This window comes from Lithobates pipiens, unplaced genomic scaffold (assembly GCF_037356315.1).
Source record: "Lithobates pipiens isolate NorthernLeopardFrog02 unplaced genomic scaffold, aLitPip1_a1.2 Scaffold_1, whole genome shotgun sequence".
Lineage (NCBI taxonomy): Eukaryota > Metazoa > Chordata > Amphibia > Anura > Ranidae > Lithobates > Lithobates pipiens.
In genome coordinates, this window is record NW_027507685.1 from 235,190,226 (window position 1) to 235,205,265 (window position 15,040).

The window sequence follows — 15,040 nt, forward strand, 5'->3', positions numbered from 1 at the left end:
TGATCCCAACCGATCTTCCATAGGGTCTCCATCCATCTGGATTTCACGGACAGGATCGGATCAGATAGCGGCGGACATGTCATCCGCCGCTCCCTAGGGGTGAATGGAGGATCTGATCGGGTTTGCCTGGAAAATTGTCCAGATTGGACCGCCTGTGTGAAAGGGGCCAAAAAAATGAAAGTGGCCATGACGTCTAATACCCCATACACACGGTCGGACATTCCGACAACAAAATATGTCGGATTTTTTCTGACAGAGTTTGGCCCAAACTTGTCTTGCATACACGCGGTCGCACAAATCTGCAGCCATTAAATTGCCCAACAATGCACCCTGCTCAGTGCCCATCTTACTGTAGCCATTAAATTGCCCAACAATGCACCCTGCTCAGTGCCCATCTGCAGCCATTAAATTGCCCTACAATGCACCCTGCTCAGTACCCATCTGCAGCCATTAAATTGCCCAACAATGCACCTTGCTCATTGCCCATCTACAGCCATTAAATTGCCCTACAATGCACCCTGCTTAGTGCCCATCTGCAGCCATTAAATTGCCCAACAATGCACCCTGCTCAGTGCCCATCTTACTGTAGCCATTAAATTGCCCAACAATGCACCTTGCTCAGTGCCCATCTGCAGCCATTAAATTGCCCAACAATGCACCCTGCTCAGTGCCCATCTGCAGCCACACTAGTGTTGGATTATTCCTGCTGTCTCCGGAGGAGCGAGAGGCGCAAATTCAGCGGCTCTCGCTCATCTTCCCTCAGAGACAGCGGGGATCAGCGTATAACACGCACCCACAATTTCCCCCTGATTTTAAGGGGAAAAAAGCGCGCGTTATACACCGATAAATACGGTATTTACAGCCTTTGCCATGACACTCAAACTTGAGCTCAGGTGCCCCCCGTTTCCACTGCTCAGGGCCGTCTTTAATATTGATTGGACCCTGGGCAAAAATTTTCTTCCCCCCTCCCATGCAATTTCGCTCTCCACCCGAGACGTACAATAAATAGCAACTGGACTCAAAATCAGTTTACTGAATCAGATCAGGCAGCAATTGCGATTGGTTGTCAGAGGTTACAGTATACCATTACCGCTTACTGACTGGATGATAGAGGTTACAGCACACATTATGGCTCACTGATTAGTTGCTAGAGGTTACAGCACATGATTTCTGCTTGTTGATTGGTTGCTAGAGATTACTGTACAGTAATACTGCTCACTGATTGGTTGCTAGAGGTTACAGCACACCATCTCCTCACTGCCTGCACACCATGGACTGGGGATCCTACTGTGAATGTTTCTATTACATTAGTGGCCAGTGTAAACCCCTATTACATTAGTGGCCAGTGTAAACCCCTATTACATTTGTGGCCAGTGTAAACTCCTATTACATTGGTGGCCAGTGTAAACCCCTATTACATTGGTGGCCAGTGTAAACCCCTATTACATTGGTGGCCAGTGTAAACCCCTATTACATTGGTGGCCAGTGTAAACCCCTATTACATTGGCGGCCAGTGTAAACCCCTATTACATTGGCGGCCAGTGTAAACCCCTATTACATTGGCGGCCAGTGTAAACCCCTATTACATTGGCGGCCAGTGTAAACCCCTATTACATTGGCGGTCAGTGTAAACCCCTATTACATTGGTGGCCAGTGTTGAAACTCCTCTTTATATTGGTAGTCAGTAAAAACCAATGTAAGGAGAGATTTACACTGACCACCAATGTAAGGAGGACATTCACACTGGCCACTAATGTGAATGAAAGGATTCTACACCAAGCCCCAATGTAATGAGAAGATTTACACTGACCACCAATGTAACTGAGACATGTAGCCTGCGTTCACATGTGTGTGTTGGGAACACATGCAAAATCGCTTTCCTGACACCACAGAAACGTGATGCCCTTTAGCAGATACACAGCAGTGCCTCTGCACCCCCAAACCTTCCCCATCCTCTCCCCTCCAACTCTCCCTCCCCCCCTTTAACTCTACCTGCGTCCTCTGCTCATCTTTGCAGCCACCTTCCTTACCTCTATCCACCCCCTCCTTGCTCACCTGTGCACCCCAAACTGTAATTCATTCTCTGTCTACCTCTGCACGCCCCACACTACCCCCCCCACCCCACCACCAATTTGCTTACCTATGCAGAACAGGCTTAATGACCACAGTTGCAGGCAGGACTTTCAAGCATGCCCCTCCCCAGTGGGCAGCATTCAGTGTAGGTGATAGTAGATATGACCTCAGGGGGGCACGATATTCATAAGAGTGCCACCTTTATTTTCATATCAATGCTGCCGGACACTGCTATTTACATATAAATGCTGGCACTATTTACATATGAGTGATGGTTATTTACATGTAACCACAGGGTCTGCAGGTGAGTCATCTGTACACAACAATAGGGCAGAGCTGGGCATCATTAGTAGCAGCACTTCACACTGAGATATTAGGACACAGCAGAGGACTAAAACTTCAAGGGACAAGGGAATTTAAACCAGGATAGTTGCCAAGTATGAGGCAGCTGCTTTGGGCCCCACAACAATGCAGGGCCCAGGGTAGCTGCCCCTTTTGCCCTGCCTTAAAGACGCCCCTGCCACTGATCATCCTTGAAATGTTTCTGTAACTTGATTGGAGTCCACCTGTCGTAAATTCAGTTGATAGGACAGGATTTGGAAAGGCACACACCTGTCTATATAAGGTCCCACAGTTAACAGTGCATGTCAGAGCACAAATCAAGCCATGAAGTCCCATGAATTGTCTGTAGACCTCAGAGAAAGGATTGGATCGATGCACAGATCTGGGGAAGGGTACAGAAACATTTCTACAGCATTGAAGGTCCCAGCACAGTGGCCTCCATCATCTGTAAATAGAACCACCAAGACTCTTTCTAGAGCGGGCCACCTGGCCAAACTGAGCGATCAGGGAGAAGAGCCTTAGTCAGGGAGGTGACCAAGAACCCGATGGTCACACTGACGGAGCTCCAGCATTTCTCTGTGGAGAGAGGAGAACATCCATCTCTGCAGCACTCCACCAATCAGGCCTGTATGGTAGAGTGGCCAGACAGGAGCCACTCCTTAGTAAAAGGTACAGGACAGCCCAACCGGAGTTTGCCAAAAGGCACCTGAAGGACTCTCAGACTATGAGAAACAAAATTCTCTGGTCTGATAAAACAAAGATTGAACTCTTTGGCCTGAATGGCAAGTGTCATGTCTGGAGGAAACCAGGTACTGCTCATCACCTGGTCAATACTATTCATACAATGAAGTATGGTGATGGCAGCATCATACTGTGGGGATGTTTTTCAGTGGCAGGAACTGGGAGACTAGTCAGGATTGAGGGAAAGATGAATGCAGCAATGTACAGAGACATCCTTGATGAAAACCTTCTCCAGGGAGCTCTGGACCTCAGACTGGGGCGAAGGTTCATCTTCCAACAGGACAATGACTCTAAGCACACAGCCAAGATAACAAAGTGGCTACGGGACAACTCTGTGAAAGTCCTTGAGTGGCCCAACCAGAGCCCAGACTTGAATCCGATCGAACATCTCTGGAAAGATCTGAAAATGGTTGTGCACCGACGCTCCCCATCCAACTTGAACGTGAGAGGTCCTGCAAAGAAGAATGGGAGAAACTGCCCAAAAATAGGTGTGCCAAGCTTGTAGCCTCATACTCAAAAAGACTTGAGGCTGTAATTGGTGCCAAAGGTGCTTCACCAAAGTATTGAGCAAAGGCCGTGATACTTATATACATGTTTTTTTTTTTTTTTTTATAATTTTGCAAAGATTTCAAACAAACTTCTTTTACGTTGTCATTATGGGGTATTTTTTGTCGAATTTTGGGGAAAATTATGAATTTAATCCATTTTGGAATAAGGCTGTAACATAACAAAAGGAGGAACAAAGGAAGCACTGTGGATACTTTCTGGATGCACTGTATTACTTGTCAACTGCCCATTGAAAAACGATCCACCACAGATCACTTTTCAGTAGGTGGCAAGGATTGCCATAAAATGTAAACTTGCTGTAATTGACACCTGGCTGTAATTCATACAACGTATGGCCAGCTTAGACCCCGTGTGCCAATATGAACTCCTAATTTTTTTCTGTGTACTTGCTCTGGCTGGGTTACTTAGAAAGTATAGAATGTTAGAAGCCAGGCCACCGGCATTTTCAGAAGTAGTTCAGCTTCATTTTTTCCCCCCCAGGAAAGGTTTAGTAGAAATGACACAGAACATGTAAACACATAAAAAGGGATAGAGGAAGAAGTTTTTCCTTCCAGGACTGGTAGAGAAGTTCCTCCAACGTGGAGGATGTATAGAGAAGGAAGGGCTCACCTCCGCCGGCTCATCCTTGGACTCTGCTTTGGGTTTGTGTCCCCGTCTCTCCTCCTCCAGTGCCGTCTTCAGTGTGCGCAGGATCATGTGTGTCACCACTGACTAAACACCAAAACACCAACAAACCGACATGTTACAAGGCAGAAAGGTGGAAGAAGACCGGGCCCTATATACTGCTAATGAGTAGAATGCCTGCAGCAACAAGCCGCCCTCCCCTCCCCCAACCTGCGTACTGAGCTGTACATTCTCAGGATGGGCAGTCCAGGTTATGGGGAGGGGGGGGGGGGGGGGCAGAAACAGCAAAAAATACTTTATGACATCCTGGCCATTTTCAGAGAGTACAGATCCTGAGTTGCACACTTAAAGCAGAACTCCAGCCAAAAAATAAATAAATGAAAAGCCCGCTAAAATATAAAATAAAAAAGCAGCTTTTACTGCAATATTCAGCTTCAATACAGAGATTTACCAGCAGTGCTTTTTTCTGCCACTAGATGTCCTCAGTCAGATGGGCAGTATCATTCATATCGTTCAACCAACGGCCTCTGGGCCCAGGTCAGCCTGAACTAGGGTTGCCCCCTCATCCCTTTAAATCTGAACATATTAATTACACAGGTTCTGAGGCTGATTCAATGCAGATAAGGCACCAAGTGAGCTTAAATTCCACCTTAACCACTTGCTGACCGGCGCACGCCAATATACGTCGGCACAATGGCAGCGGTGGGCAAACGGGTGTACCTGTATGTCCCCTTTAAGAGGCGGGGCTAGCAGGCATTGCGCACGCCCCCGCCGTGTACAGCATGACCGTGCCTGCAGGATTGGCAGACTCTATGTCCGCTGGTCTGCCGGCGATCATGTCACGGAGCCTCAGAACGGGGAAGAGCCTATGTAAACAAGGCATTTCCCCTTCTGCCTAGTGACAGGACAGAGATCACTGTTCCCTGTCATCAGAAGCAGTGATCGCTGTCATGTAAGCAGTAGCCCCCCCCACACAGTTAGAATCACTCCCTAGGACACACTTAACACCTTTATGGCCCCCTACTGGCTAAGCCCTTCCCTGCCAGTGTCATTTACACAATAAAGCTGGCCATACACCTATAGATTATCTGCAGATTTTCTATGGTTAGATGGAAAAAGGGCAACAGATTTTTCCATGTTCGCTAAACTGTGTGGATGGAGGAATCTCCCACTTTTTCCATCTAACCATAGAAAATCTGCAGATAATCTATAGGTGTATAGCCAGTTTAAGCAGTGCATTTTTTATAGCACTGATCGCTGTGCAAATGACAATGGTCCCAAAATAATGTCAAAAGTGTCTGATGTGTCCACCATAATGTCGCAGTCCTGATAAAAATTGCAGATCGCCGCCATTACTAATAAAAAAAATGAATAATAAAAATGCCAAAAAAACTATCCCCTATTTTGTAGACGCTATAACTTTTGCACAAACAAATCAATATACGCTTATTGTGATTTTTTTTTTTTTTTTACCAAAAGTACGTAGAAGAATACATATCGGCCTAAACTCAGGAAATAATTTTTTTTAAATATATTTTTGGGGGATATTTATTATAGTAAAAATGAAAAAAAAACATGCATTTTTTTTTTTCAAAATTGTCGCTCTTTTTTTGTTTATAGCGCAAAAAATAAAAACTGCAGAGGTGATCAAATACCACCAAAAGAAAGAGCTATTTGTGGGGAAAAAAAGGATGTCAATTTTGTTTGGGAGCCACGTCGCACGGCCGCGCAATTGTCAGTTAAAGCGACGCAGCGCCGAATGGCAAAAAGTGCTCTGACCAGGAAGGGGGTAAAATCTTCCGGGGCTGAAGCGTTTAATAAGCCACAGAAAGAAACAAAATGTTACCCCAGCTACACTGCCAATATCAGAGTCCAGGAACTGTGATCCTGTGTTCTTGCCAGGGCGTTCAGGCCCCACAGGTACAATTCTTGAATCAGGAAGGCTGGCAACTTGGATGCTCTTGAATAAAAGTACTTTATTTGTTACATGGATACACAGTGGTACAGGCCATTGACGCGTCTCGGCTATGAAGCCAAAATGCATCAGTAATAGCCTGTATACATGTAACAAATAAAGCTTATATTCAAGAGCATCCAAGTTGCCAGCCTCCCCGATTCACTAATCAGCCACAGGACCTGTGTAATTAATATGTGTCCGGTTTTAAAGGGATGAGCCTAGCCGGGACCCGCCCAGAGCCGGAACTGGATAGTGAAAGGAGAAGCAGCACAATGTCCAGCTCATCTCCCTGTCACTCATTTATCTTTTTCCTCTTATCAGCATCCTTTTTTAAAGTGATATTAACCCCTTAACGCCAGTGCCTCCTGGCCCTTTGAGGGGTTTTTGATTCCGGGAGGCGGGGTTTCTGATCGTGTGGCCTGTCATGATTGGCTGTCATGGCGGTCACATTATCGAAAAGCTCCCAACTGCAAGTAGCAATCCATAGGCGCTGGGAGTGCACAGGATGCTTGCTCTTGGCACAGGTTTGTTTACATTTTTCTACGTAATTACGCGGCCTCTCTGCGTCAAGGCCCACCCCTCAACAGGCCGCATATTTGTGTACTGTTGGTGCGGTTAAAGGCTCTCCTTCTTTTTGTAAACAAATACGTTAAACTTACCTGCTCTGTGTAATGGTTTTGCACAAAGCAGCCCCGATCCTCCTCTTCTTGGGCCCCCCACTGGCACTTCTAGCCCCTCCCTCCTGCCGAGTGCCCCAGAGCAAGCAGCTTGCAATAGGGGCACCCAAGCAGACTGGTTCACGAGCCATGGCTCTGCATGTCCATTCACACACAGAGCCCTGCCCCCTCTCTCTCCTCATTGGTTGTGATTGACAGGAGCGGGAGTCAATGGCCAACAGCCAAAGTCCGCATCCAAGCCGTCCCCTTTCAAAGTTGCATCAAAGTCGCAATGTAAAGTCGCAAAGGCAAATCGCACAACGTTGGAGTCCCACAAGTGTGAATGGAGCCTCAACCGCCTGGTTTTACTGCCCCACCCCAGCCGTATTTCCTCCACCCAGGTACAGCATGCAGCCTGTCAATGACCCGACTGGCTGTGTACTGCTGTACTCGTGTATAGGGCGGAGCTATTGTAACAATGAGTACAGCATGTAGGTGTAAGCTGAAAATAGATTATGATCGATTTTTAGCATATGCCCGTACACTGTACTCATGTTTATGATAGCACACCATCATATACATGAGTACAACAGTGTACAGCCATTTGTGTCATTGACAGGCTGCATGGGTGGAGGAAATATGGCTGCAGCTAGGCTGAATGGGCTCAGCTCAGCCCTAATTGATTGGCTTCTTGTGCTGCTTCTCCCAATCACACTCTGAGCTCTGCTGCACAGTGAATGTAAGCAGCTGATATCAGGTCAATTTCAGTTATAGCTCTCTATCAGCTCTCATTCACGCAAATGCTGTGGGGGTGTGTCCCTTCCCTCCAATCAGCTGTCAGAGCTCTCCTCACTGATCTGTAACTTCAGTTCTCCGCCCCCTGATTTCCAGATCTGAGACATCCTGTGTAAATTCAGCACTTTGAATGCACCAATGTTAGTGTTAAACAGTTCATCCCAAACCTCTAATGCCGCGTACACACAAACGGACTATCCATCCGCCGGACTTTTGGCGGAGGTCCGTCGGACTTTCCAAATGAACGGACTAGCCCACACATGGACTAAAGTCCGTTCATTTTGAACGTGACTTCAGGTACGATGGGACTAGAGAAGTAAGTCAATCTCGCCGCCTCCATCGGCGAGATTGACACATTGTGAGCCCCGTCACCTGGTATGGTTTTTAAGGGTAACCCCTACGCTGAAAAACGGCGTGGGGGCCCCCCCAAAGTCCATACCAAACCCTTCTCTGAGCACGCAGCCTGGCCGGTCAGGAAAGGGGGTGGGGACGAGTGAGCGCATTTTTTAATAAGGGGGCCCCCAGATCCCGGCCCCCCATCCTATGTTAATGAGTATGGGGTACTTTCTCCTTCGTCGCTGTCATCACCGTCCGGGGGTCTTCTTCTGACTTTGGGGGTCTTCTTCCGACTTCTCCAGCTTTCCGGTTCTTCTCACCATTCTCCTCCGCTATCTTCTGCTCTTTTGCCACTCTTTTGCTAGTGGAGGAGCCCGGCTGTCTCCTTCATCGTCATCGCCACCGCCGTCTTCTTCTTCTTCCTTCTTCTGTCCTTCCGATGTTGACACAACGCTCTCTCCCGCTGTAATGCTGTGGACACGGTACGCGGCGACTTATATAGGCATGATGTCACACGGTGACCCCGTCCCTTATGACGTCACAGACACGGAGGACACGGTACGTGGCGACTTATATAGGCATAAGGGGCAGGGTCACCACGTGACATCACCCGGTGACCCCGCCCCTTATGCCTATATAAGTCGCCGTGTACAGTGTCCACGGCATTACAGCGGGAGAGAGCGCTGTGTCAACATCGGAAGAACAGAAGGAAGAAGAAGAAGACAGCGACGAAGGAGAAAGCCGGGCTCCACTAGCAAAAGATTGGAAAAAGAGCAGAAGTTAGCGGAGGAGCCCGGCGAGAAGAACCGGAAAGCACGGAGAAGACCCCCGGAGCTGCCTCATAAACTACTTTAAAAACCTGTGTAGTGTGTTTTTTTTTTATTAACACTTTTTTCCCTCAGGTGAATGGGTAGGGGTACGATGTACCCCATACTCATTCACATAGGGTGGGGGGCCCGGATCTGGGGGCCCCCTTATTAAGTCAAGTTCCTCCACCCCAAACTCATTCATCCATTTCTTTATGGACCTTACTTTGTGCACTGGTGTGCAGTCATGTTGGAAGGGGCCATCCCCAAACTGTTCCCACAAAGTTGGGAGCATGAAATTGTCCACAATGTCTTGTATCCGGACACCTTAAGAGTTCTCTTCACTGGAACTAAGGGGGCAAAGGCCAACCCCTGAAAAATAACCCCACACCATAATCTCCCCCCCTCCACCAAATAATTTGGACCAGTGCACAAAGCACGGTCTATAAAGACACGGATGAGCGAGTTTGGGGTGGAGGAGCTTGACTGGCCTGCACAGAGTCCTGATCTCAACCCGGATGAATTAGAGCGGAGACTGCAAGCCAGGCTTTCTCATCCACATCAGTGCCTGACCTCACAAATGCCCTTCTGGAAGAATGGTCAAACATCCTCATAGACACACTCCTAAACCTTGTGGACAGCCTTCCCAGAAGAGTTGAAGCTGTTATAACTGCAAAGGGTGAGCCAACTCAATATTGAACCCTACGGACTAAGACTGGGATGCCATTAAAGTATATGTGTGTGTAAAGGCCGGAATCCCAATACTTTTGGTAATATAGTTTATATTACAATGGAACAGAAGAAGCAAGACTTCCCGGTGAAGGTGTAGAGAGTCCGAATTGGAGTCACCAAGACATCCAAGTAGCATATGACCAATTTTTTTTTCTCCGGTGTCCACCTGTAACTGAAATATTCGTTTTTGGGTAGTCTGATATTAATTCAGGTCCTGGGAGTATATTTACCATACAAACACAATACATGGTACTTACAAGGTTAGCTGGAGTCACACAAAAAACATGGGTGATGCTTCTTCTCAATGGGAAGGTTGACTTTCCGTTGGCCGAGATTTTGTTGACAACTCGGTGAGATGACACGAGAGTCCAGGGGGGTCTCTTCCTTCAGAAGTTGTCTCTTTAGTTTCCAAGCAGTAGAAGACGGTCCTCTCCGTTCTTGGGGAAGCTGGTGTAAATACCATCTAAGAAGTTGTATAAAGCCTCACCTTGTCCCCAGATTGGCGTCACATCCTGGGCAGCAGGAAGAGAATCAGGAAATCTGCAAGAGAGAGCTTCCTGAATCTCGAGAGCGCTCAGTGCCCGGGTGATGGAGAGGCATTGTCCCCGCCGCGCTCTGTTATTCTCAGTAACCTTGCTGGCTTTAAATATTGTCTGCCAGGAGCCTCGGCAGGAAACCCCTCTTCTCCCTTCCGAAACAAGCCTTATTGTGCCAATGTTAATAAACGCGGAGGACTTCCTCTTCGTGAAAGATCTGCAAGGACGTTGCAGATCTTTTATTTTTGCACCGTGCACAGGCTAAGCTTTGTCACCGTGCTTGGCAGTGTCGCCCAAAAGCCAACCTGGCTGCGTTAAAGTATCTGTGTGCCAATGATGGGTGTGAGCTCAATGCGCGCTAGGCCATGATAAGATAACCTGTGGCCTAAAATTGCATTGAGGGACTACAATGCTCAGCATACCTTGCCAACAGAAATAAATAAACAAGTAGCTGGTCTATGGGTAGGTGTAGTTGGGTGTATGCAGAAAAAGCACACCGGGCTTAAATGATTAAAAATAATTGGAAGTAGTTGGCTTTGTTTTTCATAGTAGCCAATCAGATTGCAACCGTCATTTTTCCAGGGTGGTTTGACAAGCAAAGGACCAATCGCTTATGGAAAAAGAGACTGTTCTAAATTTCTAAAGCAGTTTAATGTCGAGGGGGATCAATATATTTCTGATGGGCTAAATTTGAAAGACATTAAAGTGGTAGTATGGTCAATTTTTTAACTTTTACCTACAGGAAAGCCTATAATAAGGCTTACCTGTAGGTAAAAATAATATCTCCTAAACCTGTACGGTTTAGGAGATATTACCCTCGGTATGCGCCGCTGACTGCAGTGGCGCATGCGCACAAGGGGGTTCTCTCCGTGAAAATCCGGCAGCACTCGTGCGGCCGGACTGAAATCTCCCGCGCGCATGCGCGGGAGTGACGATATCGCGGCTCCGGCCACTCACAGCGCCGGAGCCGCGATACCCGGAAGAGACGCCGAGGGAGCATGTCGGCTCCCTCGGCGTGGATCGGGCCAGATGTCGGGGCCTCGTTCTAAGGTAAGTATTTCATAATGAGCTAGTATGCGGTGCATACTAGCTCATTATGCATTTTGCTTTGCAGGTTTAAAAAATAAAAATAAAAAATTGCGGGTTTACTACCGCTTTAACATTAAAATGCACAGCAGCACCACTTCAGGTCACTGAGGGTATTGCAACTTAACACCGAGTAGACTTGTCAGCAGTCATTATTCAAAATAAGGAACCTTATTATAGGAGGGTGAGTCATCGGTGCAAAGCTTAACCACTTGAGTACCGGGGCATTTTTCTCTCTAAATTCTCTTAAATCCCAGAAAGTTTTTTTTTTTAAGGCTTTAACTGGGAAGTCAATTTGCATAAACACAAATTATACATTTATTATTAATATTATACAGGATTTATATAGCACAGACAGTTTACGCAGCGCTTTACAACATTGGGGCAGACAGTAGATATATATATATATATATATATATATATATATATATATATATATATATATATATATATATGTGTGTGTGTGTGCGTGTGTGTGTATATATAGATATACAAACACAGTACCTTAAAAAAGTATTCATACCCCTTCAAATTTTCCATATTTTGTCAGGTTACAACCAAAAACATAAATGTATTTTATTGGGATTTTATGTGATAGACCAACACAAAGTGGCTCATCATTTAAATTTTTTACAAATAAATTTGTAAAAAGTGTGGGGTACATTTGTATTCAGCCCCCCCGAGTCAATGCTTTTTAGAACCCCTTTCACTGCAATTAAAGCTGTAAGTCTTTTTGGGGATGTCTCTACCAGCTTTGCATATCTAGAGGAAATTTTGCTCATTCTTCTTATCAAAATAGCTCAAGATTTGTCAGATTGGATGGAGAGTGTCTGGGAACAGCAACTTTCAAGTCTTGCCACAGATTCTTTTCATTTGGATTTAGGTCTGGACTGTGACTGGGCCATTCTAAAACATGAATATGCTTTGCTCTAAATCAAGGATATGCAATTAGCGGACCTCCAGCTGTTGCAAAACTACAAGTCCCATCATGCCTCTGCCTCTGGGTGTCATGCTTGTGGCTGTCAGAGTCTTGCTATGGCTCATGGGACTTGTAGTTCTGCAACAGCTGGAGGTCCACTAATTGCATATCCCTGCTCTAAATCATTCCATTGTAGCTCTGGATGTATGTTTCGGGTCGTTGTCCTGCTGAAAGGTGAACCTCTGCCCCAGTCTCAAGTCTTTTGCAGACTCTAACAGGTTTTCTTCTAAGATTGCCCTATATTTGGCTCCATCCATCTTCCTATCAACTCTAATCAGCTTCCCTGTCCCTGCTAAAGAAAAGCATTCCCACAACATGATGCTGCCACCACCATGTTTCACGGTTTGGATGGTGTGTTCAGGGTGATGTGCAGTGTGGATTTTCCATCACACATAGCGTTTTGCTTTTAGGCCAAATTGTTCAATTTTGGTCTCATCTGACCAGAGCAACTTCTTCCACATGTTTGCTGTGTCCCCCACGTGGCTTCTCACAAGCTGCAAACAGGACTTCCTATGGCTTTCTTTCTACAATGTCTTTCTTCTTGCCACTCTTCCATAAAGGCCAGATCTGTAGAGAGCACGACTAATAGTTGTCCTGTGGACAGATTCCACACCTGAGCTGTGGATCTCTGCAGCTCCTTCAGAGTTACCATGGGCCTCTTGGCTGCTTCTCTGATAAATGCTCTCCTTGTCCGGCCTGTTAGTTTAGGTGGACGGCCATGTCTTGGTAGGTTTGTAGTTGTGCCATACTCTTTCCATTTTCAGATGATGGATTGAACAGAGCTCTGTGAGATGTTCAAAGCTTGGGATATTTTTTTATAACCTAACCCTGCTTTAAACTTCTCCACAACTTTATCTCTGACCTGTCTGGTGTGTTCCTTGGCCTTCATGATGCCGTTTGTTCACTAAGGTTCTCGAACAAACCTCTGAGGGCTTCACAGAACAGCTGTATTTATAATGAGATTAAATTACACACAGGTGGACTCAATTTACTAATTAGGTGACTTCTGAAGACAATTGGTTCTACTAGATTTTAGTTAGGGGTATCAGATTAAAGGGAGCTTAATACAAATGCACGCCACACTTTTACATATTTATTTGTAAAAAAAATCCACTTCACAATTATGTGCCACTTTGTGTTGGTCTATCACATAAAATCCCCAAAAAATACATTTATGTTTTGGTTGTAACATGACAAAATGTGGAACATTTTAAGTGGTATGAGTACTTTTTCAAGGCACTGTATATATAATTTCCTTGATTTTTATTTTTTATTTTTTTTTATTGAGAATAAACAGTAAAAAAATGATATCACTTTAGTGCATCTTTTATGTAATATAGCAGATTGATAAAGTTCAAAGTGAACATAAATCATCTTGAGTCCCAAGGAATTTTTTTCAGTTTTTGGCAGTCTACCCTTACATTTTTTACATCATTTTTTCCAGGAAAGATAGGGCTTTAATTTTGGTTGCAGTTTTGGTTATACCGTATATATATTTAAATGTACATGTTTTTTATTGAGAATAATTAAACTAAATAACTGCTCTCAGTGCAATAATTAAAATGAATAAAAAATAAAAAATCTAAAGAATTTTTTATTACTTTATTATATCTGTACAGCAGCACTCAACAACATAGATCTTGCTTAGCAATACTGTTGCACTGTACTGTACCTTTAAATCCAACAAGCAAATGATATTGCAATATTGGATACATATATTTTAATTTTCTTTTTTTTATTGAGAATAAGTAGTAAACAATTTTAAAAAGATTGCATCTTCCTGTAACTTTTGCGTGATTTGCATGCCTGCATAAATGTACTTAAAAATGTCATGCTACATTGCTACACACACCATGGAAAAAAAAAACGTAACATTAAGATACGATCAATTTTGAGCTGGCAAGAGAATACAAATTAGCACAACATTTAATTTTGAAAAATCACTTTCACTTACCTGAGCAATTGATGCTTGTGCAGTAAATGCAAATGTCATCCTGTCATCCAGATCTTCCAATGTCGTTATTGGAACCTGGGGATAATGCTAAGTGGTTATTCTTGAGTCTTCCTTACAGTAGAGAAAAAATATATACATTTTTAATATATACCAGCATTTTTTATATATATAAGGGAGTGTAAGGGAGGAGTACTGCTGGCTGCGACCAGCCAGAAATACATCACTATAGTAGCGGTATATTACTGCAGGGAAAGACTGGACAGAACTGCAACAGCTTTGTCCAGCCTCCGTACTAAGAGGAAGTGCTATGACTTACATGACTTACACTTCAGATCTACAACATAAACACAATGCTTCCACATTGCGTTTACTGTGATCTGCTACAATCGTTCCTAATGAGTGCTGTGTAGCAAGATCAGAAGCCCAAGAGCTGATAGTCACTGAAAGCCAGGGTCACTGTACTGTCACTGTACTAATGACACTGGCAGGGAAGGTGTTAACATCAATAGCAATCAAAGTGTGTCCCTAGAGGGTGCTTTCTAACTGTGGCGGATATGCTTTGACTAGGGGAAAACAGAGATCCGTGCTTCTGCTTAGCAGAAACACAAGATCTCCATTTTCTCCTTTGGCAGAATTGTGGTCTGCCTTGTTTACATAGGCAGACCACCGTTCTGCCTCTCCTCGGAACGATCCGCAGGTCCCGCCAGACATCGCGTCCACTGGACCCGCTGATTGGCTCCCACTGTGTCGGGTCGTCGGCAGTCACCAGCGTGTGCCCCAGATCCCATGCACAAAATCACGTATAGATATGTGATTTCGCACAGGAGGGCCACCCTGCTGCAGTATATCTGCGTGG

At 45.2% G+C, this 15,040-nt stretch overlaps 1 protein-coding gene across 4 annotated transcripts in view; it reads right to left on the reverse strand.

Moving 5' to 3' along the window:
• The window catches only part of RGL2 (ral guanine nucleotide dissociation stimulator like 2), a 105,736-nt gene that overhangs the window by 75,910 nt on the left and 14,786 nt on the right, over positions 1–15,040 (reverse strand). For 2 of the 4 annotated variants that reach the window (XM_077484694.1, XM_077484692.1), the window contains exons 2-3: positions 14,185–14,259; positions 4,333–4,434 (exon numbers count right to left, since the gene is read on the reverse strand). In XM_077484694.1, the coding sequence (XP_077340820.1) occupies positions 4,333–4,434; positions 14,185–14,259 (177 nt within the window). Of the gene's footprint in view, positions 1–4,332; positions 4,435–9,886; positions 10,340–14,184; positions 14,260–15,040 lie in introns of those variants that run through there. The other 2 variants (XM_077484695.1, XM_077484696.1) reach the window with 2 other exon arrangements.